The sequence below is a fragment of the Oncorhynchus nerka genome, unplaced genomic scaffold (assembly GCF_034236695.1).
Source record: "Oncorhynchus nerka isolate Pitt River unplaced genomic scaffold, Oner_Uvic_2.0 unplaced_scaffold_879, whole genome shotgun sequence".
Lineage (NCBI taxonomy): Eukaryota > Metazoa > Chordata > Actinopteri > Salmoniformes > Salmonidae > Oncorhynchus > Oncorhynchus nerka.
Window position 1 is genome coordinate 133,733 of NW_027040409.1, and position 8,727 is coordinate 142,459.

An 8,727-nucleotide genomic window follows, 5' to 3' on the forward strand; every position below is an offset into this window, starting at 1 on the left:
GAGAGGGAAGATGGAGAGAGTCACAGAGAGGGAGGAGAGACATAGAGGGATGAGAGACAGAGGGAGGAGAGCGGGGGAGGAGAGAGGGATGAGAGTGAGGGGAGAGACAGAGAGAGAGGGATGAGAGACAGAGAGAGGAGAGAGGGATGAGAGAGAGAGGAGATTGAGGAGAGACACAGAGAGAGAGAGACAGAAAAGAGAGCGAGAGGAGAGAGGGAGGAGAGAGAGAGGAGAGACAGAGAGGAGAGCGGGATGAGCGTGAGGAGAGACAGAGCGGAGAGACGGAGAGAGTGAGGAGAGACAGAGAGAGAGAAAGGAGATACATAGAGAGGAGAGACACTGATAGAGGATAGAGGGAGGAGACACACAGAGAGAGGAGAGACAGAGAGGGGAGAGACACTGATAGAGGAGAGAGGGGAGAGACACTGATAGAGGAGAGACATAGAGGGGAGAGGGATGAGAGAGAAAGGAGAGACATAGAGAGGAGAGACACTGATAGAGGAGAGAGGGGAGAGACACTGATAGAGGAGAGACAGAGAGGGGAGAGGGATGAGAGAGAAAGGAGAGTCATAGAGAGGAGAGACACTGATAGAGGAGAGAGGGAGGATACAGAGAGAGGAGAGAGGAATGGGAGAGGAGAGGAGAGATGGAGGAGAGACAGAGAGAGGGATGAGAGAGAAAGGAGAGACAGAGAGGAGAGACACTGATAGAGGAGAGAGGGAGGATACAGAGAGAGGAGAGAGGAATGGGAGAGGAGAGGAGAGGTAGAGAGAGGGAGGAGAGACAGAGAGAGGGATGAGAGAGAAAGGAGAGACATAGAGAGGAGAGACACTGATAGAGGAGAGAGGGAGGAGACACATAGAGAGGAGAGACAGAGAGGAGAGAGGGATGAGAGAGAAAGGAGAGACATAGAGAAGAGAGACACTGATAGAGGAGAGATGGAGGAGAGACAGAGGGAGGAGAGACAGAGGAGAGTGGAAGGAGAGACAGAGAGATGAGAGACACAGAGGAGAGTGGAAGGAGAGACAGGGAGATGAGAGACACAGAGGAGAGTGGAAGGAGAGACAGAGGGAGGAGAGACAGAGGAGAGTGGAAGGAGAGACAGAGAGATGAGAGACACAGAGGAGAGTGGAAGGAGAGACAGAGAGATGAGAGACACAGAGGAGAGTGGAAGGAGAGACAGGGAGATGAGAGACACAGAGGAGAGTGGAAGGAGAGACCAAGAGATGAGAGACACAGAGGAGAGTGGAAGGAGAGACAGAGAGATGAGAGACACAGAGGATAGTGGAAGGAGAGACAGAGAGATGAGAGACACAGAGGAGAGTGGAAGGAGAGACAGGGAGATGAGAGACACAGAGGAGAGTGGAAGGAGAGACAGAGAGATGAGAGACACAGAGGAGAGTGGAAGGAGAGACAGAGATTAGAGACACAGAGGAGAGTGGAAGGAGAGACAGAGAGATGAGAGACACAGAGGAGAGTGGAAGGAGAGACAGGGAGATGAGAGACACAGAGGAGAGTGGAAGGAGAGACAGAGAGATGAGAGACACAGAGGAGAGTGGAAGGAGAGACAGAGAGATTAGAGACACAGAGGAGAGTGTAAGGAGAGACAGAGAGATGAGAGACACAGAGGAGAGTGGAAGGAGAGACAGAGAGATGAGAGACAGAGAGGAGAGTGGGAGGAGAGACCAAGAGGAGAGACACAGAGGAGAGTGGAAGGAGAGGGAGGAGAGACACAGAGGAGAGTGGAAGGAGAGACCAAGAGGAGAGTGGAAAGAGGGGGAGGAGAGACATCTTTGTCCTCTGTCACCAGTATAGTACTGTTTGTTAAATTTGAAACACCTCTCCTGTTCAGAGGCCTGTTTGTCATATCCAACCTTTTGTTGTCAAATTGTTGTGAACTTGTTGACAACACGGTCCTTTTTCTTCCAGGTGTTTGTTTAGCTCTTCTGAGAGCAGCTATCATGGCTTCACGTTCCTTCTGAGAGCAGCTATCATGGCTTCACGTTCCTTCTGAGAGCAGCTATCATGGCTTCACGTTCCTTCTGAGAGCAGCTATCATGGCTTCACGTTCCTTCTGAGAGCAGCTATCATGGCTTCACGTTCCTTCTGAGAGCAGCTATCATGGCTTCACGTTCCTTCTGAGAGCAGCTATCATGGCTTCACGTTCCTTCTGAGAGCAGCTATCATGGCTTCACGTTCCTTCTGAGAGCAGCTATCATGGCTTCACGTTCCTTCTGAGAGCAGCTATCATGGCTTCAGCTATCATGGTTCCTTCTGAGAGCAGAGAGCAGCTATCATGGCTTCACGTTCCTTCTGAGAGCAGCTATCATGGCTTCACGTTCCTTCTGAGAGCAGCTATCATGGCTTCACGTTCCTTCTGAGAGCAGCTATCATGGCTTCACGTTCCTTCTGAGAGCAGCTATCATGGCTTCACGTTCCTTCTGAGAGCAGCTATCATGGCTTCAGCGTTCCTTCTGAGAGCAGCTATCATGGCTTCACGTTCCTTCTGAGAGCAGCTATCATGGCTTCACGTTCCTTCTGAGAGCAGCTATCATGGCTTCACGTTCCTTCTGAGAGCAGCTATCATGGCTTCACGTTCCTTCTGAGAGCCCCTATCATGGCTTCACGTTCCTTCTGAGAGAGAGCAGCTATCATGGCTTCACGTTCCTTCTGAGAGCAGCTATCATGGCTTCACGTTCCTTCTGAGAGCAGCTATCATGGCTTCACGTTCCTTCTGAGAGCAGCTATCATGGCTTCACGTTCCTTCTGAGAGCAGCTATCATGGCTTCACGTTCCTTCTGAGAGCAGCTATCATGGCTTCACGTTCCTTCTGAGAGCAGCTATCATGGCTTCACGTTCCTTCTGAGAGCAGCTATCATGGCTTCACGTTCCTTCTGAGAGCAGCTATCATGGCTTCACGTTCCTTCTGAGAGCAGCTATCATGGCTTCATGAGAGACACGTTCCTTCTGAGAGCAGCTATCATGGCTTCACGTTCCTTCTGAGAGCAGCTATCATGGCTTCACGTTCCTTCTGAGAGCAGCTATCATGGCTTCACGTTCCTTCTGAGAGCAGCTATCATGGCTTCACGTTCCTTCTGAGAGCAGCTATCATGGCTTCACGTTCCTTCTGAGAGCAGCTATCATGGCTTCAGAGACACAGAGGAGAGTGGAAGGAGAGACTGAGAGACACATGGCTTCACGTTCTGAGACACATGGCTTCACGTTCCTTCTGTGACAATTGTGACAATTATGGTCGCGACACAGTGGCACTGAAATGTTGTTATAATTCCTGCTTGACCACACACACACACACACACACACACACACACACACACACACACACACACACACACACACACACACACACACACACACACACACACAAGATGCACACGTAAACCACACACACACTTTTCTCTCCCAAACTATGCTGGTCTCAGCCCAGTCCCAAATGTGGGTCTGGATCCAGTAATTGGTGTGTTTTCTCTCCTGACGGGTCCTTGAGGTCATCTTGGGAATGTGAGGTTATCTCAGTTTAGATAGATCATCCTTCGGGAACACAGAGCTGGGACTAGAAAATGGCCCCGGGGCATCTCTAACACACTCCCCGTTAATAGCCAGATATTTTGCGTTAAACAACCCAAGTTAGACAGGCCCATCTGATATTTGCCTGAAATGCCAGATAGCCATTTCACCCCTATCTCCTTAGTGCCTTGAGCTGAGATATTATGTTAGGCTTATACATGGGGGGAAAAGAGCACTCTGCCTTCGTCCCAAATGGCACACTATACCCTATGCAGGGCCTATAGGGCTCTGGTCTAAAGTAGTGCACTATGTAGGGCCTATAGGGCTCTGGTCTAAAGTAGTGCACTATGTAGGGCAGTGTTTCCCAACTCCAGTCCTCCAGTACCCCAACAGGACTGGAGTTTGGCTGTTGGGGGTACTGGAGGACCGGAGTTGGGCTGTTGGGGGTACTGGAGGACTGGAGTTAGGCTGTTGGGGGTACTGGAGGACCGGAGTTGGGCTGTTGGGGGTACTGGATTTGGGCTGTTGGGGGGTACTGGAGGACTGGAGTTTGGCTGTTGGGGGTACTGGAGGACTGGAGTTTGGCTGTTGGGGGTACTGGAGGACTGGAGTTGGGCTGTTGGGGGTACTGGAGGACTGGAGTTTGGCTGTTGGGTGTACTGGAGGACTGGAGTTGGGCTGTTGGGGGTAGTGGAGGACTGGAGTTGGGCTGTTGGGGGTACTGGAAGACTGGAGTTGGGCTGTTGGGGTTACTGGAGGACTGGAGTTGGGCTGTTGGGGGTACTGGAGGACTGGAGTTGGGCTGATGGGGGTAGTGGAGGACTGGAGTTGGGCTGTTGGGGTACTTGAGGACTGGAGTTGGGCTGTTGGGGTACTGGAGGACTGGAGTTTGGCTGTTGGGGGTACTGGAGGACTGGAGTTGGGCTGTTGGGGGTAGTGGAGGAATGGAGTTGGGCTGTTGGGGGTGCTGGAGTTGGGCTGTTGGGCTACTGGAGGACTGGAGTTGGGCTGTTGGGGGTAGTGGAGGAATGGAGTTGGGCTGTTGGGGGTGCTGGAGTTGGGCTGTTGGGCTACTGGAGGACTGGAGTTGGGCTGTTGGGGGTACTGGAAGACTGGAGTTGGGCTGTTGGGGGTACTGGAGGACTAGAGTTGGGCTGTTGGGGGTACTGGAGGACTGGAGTTGGGCTGTTGGGGTTACTGGAGGACTGGAGTTGGGCTGTTGGGGTACTGGAGGACTGGAGTTGTGCTGTTGTGGGGGTACTGGAATACTGGAGTTGGGCTGTTGGGGGTACTGGAGGACTGGAGTTGGGCTGTTGGGGGTACTGGAGGACTGGAGTTGGCCTGTTGGGGGTACTGGAGGACTGGAGTTTGGCTGTTGGGGGTACTGGAAGACTGGAGTTGGGCTGTTGGGGGTACTGGAGGACTGGAGTTGGGCTGTTGGTGGTACTGGAGGACTGGAGTTGGGCTGTTGGGGGTACTGGAGGACTGGAGTTGGGCTGTTGGGGGTAGTGGAGGAATGGAGTTGGGCTGTTGGGGGGGTGCTGGAGTTGGGCTGTTGGGTGTACTGGAGGACTGGAGTTGGGCTGTTGGGGTACTGGAGGACTGGAGTTGGGCTGATGGAGTTGGGGTACTGGAGGACTGGAGTTGGGCTGTTGGTACTGGGTACTGGAGGACTGGAGTTGGCCTGTTGGGGGTACTGGAGGACTGGAGTTGGGCTGTTGGTGGTACTGGAGGACTGGAGTTGGGCTGTTGGGGGTACTGGAGGACTGGAGTTGGGCTGTTGGGGGTAGTGGAGGAATGGAGTTGGGCTGTTGGGGGTGCTGGAGTTGGGCTGTTGGGCTACTGGAGGACTGGAGTTGGGCTGATGGGGTACTGGAGGACTGGAGTTGGGCTGATGGGGGTACTGGAGGACTGGAGTTGGGCTGTTGGGGGTAGTGGAAGACTGGAGTTGGGCTGTTGGGGGTACTGGAGGACTGGAGTTGGGCTGTTGGGGGTACTGGAGGACTGGAGTTGGGCTGATGGTGGTACTGGAGGACTGGAGTTGGGCTGATGGGGGTACTGGAGGACTGGAGTTGGGCTGTTGGGGGTACTGGAGGACTGGAGTTGGGCTGTTGGGGTTACTGGAGGACTGGAGTTGGGCTGTTGGGGGTACTGGAGGACTGGAGTTGGGCTGTTGGGGGTACTGGAGGACTGGAGTTGGGCTGTTGGGGGTACTGGAGGACTGGAGTTGGGCTGTTGGGGGTAGTGGAGGACTGGAGTTGGGCTGTTGGGGGTACTGGAGGACTGGAGTTGGGAAACAATGATATAGGGAATACGGTGTCGTTCGGGGAGCGATAAACAAGACATGGGAGATGTTGAGGTGTTTTCAGGTGAATGTTTTATTTCTTCTCCAACCAACTCAAACTAAATGGCCCAGACAGACTCCAGACAGACCCCAGACAGACCCCAGACAGACCCCAGACAGACCCCAGGAAGTCCCCAAACAGACCCCAGGCAGACCCCAGACAGACCCCAGACAGACCCCAGGCAGACCCCAGACAGACCCCAGACAGACCCCAGACAGACCCCAATAAGTCCCCAAACAGACCCCAGGCAGACCCCAGGCAGACCCCAGGCAGACCCCAGACAGACCCCAGGCAGACCCCAGGCAGACCCCAGGCAGACCCCAAGCAGACCCCAGGCAGACCCCAGACAGACCCCAGACAGTCCCCAAACAGACCCCAGACAGACCCCAGGCAGACCCCAGACAGACCCCAGACAGACCCCAATAAGTCCCCAAACAGCCCCCAGGCAGACCCCAGACAGACCCCAGGCAGACCCCAAACAGAGCCCAGACAGACCCCAGACAGCCCCCAGACAGACCCCAGGCAGACCCCAAACAGAGCCCAGACAGACCCCAGGCAGACCCCAAACAGAGCCCAGACACACCCCAGACACACCCCAGACACACCCCAGACAGCCCCAAACAGACCCCAGACAGACCCCAGACAGCCCCCAGACAGACCCCAGACAGCCCCCAGACAGACCCCAGGAAGACCCCAGACAGCCCCCAAACAACCCCAGACAGCCCCCAAACAGCCCCCAGACAGAGACCAGACACACCCCAGACAGCCCCCAAACAGACCCCAGACAGACCCCAGACAGCCCCCAGACAGACCCCAGACAGCCCCCAGACAGACCCCAGGAAGACCCCAGACAGCCCCCAAACAACCCCAGACAGCCCCCAAACAGCCCCCAGACAGAGACCAGACAGACCCCAGACAGACCCCAGATAGACTCCAGACAGCCCCCAAACAACCCCCAGACAGACCCCATAAAAAAATACCCTCAAATAACAAAACACAACATCAGTAGAAAAAGACCAGCTGTGATATGCCAGGTCTTAAACATCCTGTCTTCTGCACTATAGTCCTTCTCACTGACTGGTAAACCTTTGTTGTCGAGACAGAAATGTTTCATAGACTGTCACGGTACTGCAAAGAGCTGCTGGCCATCTTTACCCACAGCAGCCTGTCTGTGTGACAGAGGGAACTAGGGCTCGAGGGAATGAGGGCTCGAGGGGACTAGGGCTCGAGGGAACTAGGCTGTTTCCCAAATCGTACGCTATTCCCTTTACAGTGCACTACTTTTGAGCAGAACCCCCCCCAATGGGGGCCGAGGCCAAGGTAATGAACGATAGGAGGTGGAGTAGGACCGAGGCCAAGGTAATGAACGATAGGAGGTGGAATAGGACCGAGGCCAAGGTAATGAACGATAGGAGGTGGAATAGGACCCCAGCCTAGAGATGACATCTGACAGAGGCCCTGTAGAGTTGGAACCAATCACCAGCCATAATAACAGCATGTGAGAAGGCCCTGTAGAGTTGGAACCAATCACCAGCCATAATAACAGCATGTGAGAGCAGACTGTTCAGAGTGCATCCGAAAGGAAGTAGTGCACTATATAGCGAATAGGGTCCCTAACCAGAAAGGAAGTAGTGCACTATATAGCGAATAGGGTCCCTAACCAGAAAGGAAGTAGTGCACTATATAGCGAATAGGGTCCCTAACCAGAAAGGAAGTAAATCGGGCCCTGGCATTTCAAACACACGGCCAAAAACTAAATCCTCCAGGCCCCTCCACCCCCCCCCCCTCCCCTCCACCCTCCACTCCCCTCCACCCTCCCCTCCACTCCCCTCCACCCTCCCCTCCACCCTCTCCTCCCTCCACTCCCCTCCACCCTCCACTCCCTCCCCTCCACCCTCCACTCCCCTCCTCCACTCCACTCCCCTCCACCCTCCCCTCCACCCTCTCCTCCCCTCCACTCCCCTCCACCCTCCACTCCCCTCCCCTCCACCCTCCACTCCTCCACTCCTCCCCTCCACCCTCCCCTCCACCCTCTCCCCCCTCCACTCCCCTCCACTCCCTCCCTTCCACCCTCCACTCCCCTCCCCTCCACCCTCCCTCCCCTCCCCTCCCCCTCCACTCCTCCCCTCCACTCCCCTCCCCTCCACTCCCCTCCACCCTCCACTCCCCTCCCCTCCACCCTCCACTCCCCTCCTCCCCTCCACTCCCCTCCACCCTCCCCTCCCTCCCCTCCCTCCCCTCCACCCTCCACTCCCCTCCACCCTGATGGATTGATGTAGACTGTAAAGGACCCGGCACTCCAGAAACTGGTTTTACAATTTCTGTCGTCACGGTCGCCGCTGCCCGTTTGGTCTCGTGGTATGGGTGATGAAGTTACCACGGCGACCACACACACACTCATCTGACTCATCTGTAATGTTTGTTTTGCGGTCCTATAACAACGTGACAAAGTGTTATAGGAGTTTCCTTACACCACATCATCTTTACAAATTAAATGATTTAGTACGTCAACATTCTCCCTAGATAATGGCATTTTATAGAGAAACACAAACACAAACACAGGATAATTAACAATATAATATAATAATATAAAATATAACTAACAGTCAGCTGTGCAAAGGCTGTACTTGGAGGGGAAAAAAGAGCCCAGAAAGGTGAACAGACCTCATTCTGGACCTTTCAGATGGGACCTGCTGAGGCCTGTGACTTTGGCATCTCTGCCGCCATGATATGAGTCATTGATGATATTAATGATGCAGGAGAAAAAATCAACTGCCTTTTACTTTCCTCTCCATGGGTATGGAGTGACGTCGTAGAGGGCTGCGGGTGTGTGTGGCTGTTTCTCAATCTGCGTACT

At 54.3% G+C, this 8,727-nt stretch overlaps 1 protein-coding gene across 1 annotated transcript; it reads left to right on the forward strand.

Annotated features, from left to right (window-relative positions):
- The first annotated feature begins 5,898 nt into the window (after positions 1–5,898).
- LOC135570952 (basic salivary proline-rich protein 1-like) lies at positions 5,899–6,879 on the forward strand. Its single transcript, XM_065016770.1, has one exon. It carries the CDS (start codon positions 5,899–5,901, stop codon positions 6,877–6,879), a length of 981 nt encoding a protein of 326 aa, XP_064872842.1.
- The last annotated feature ends 1,848 nt before the right edge of the window (positions 6,880–8,727 follow it).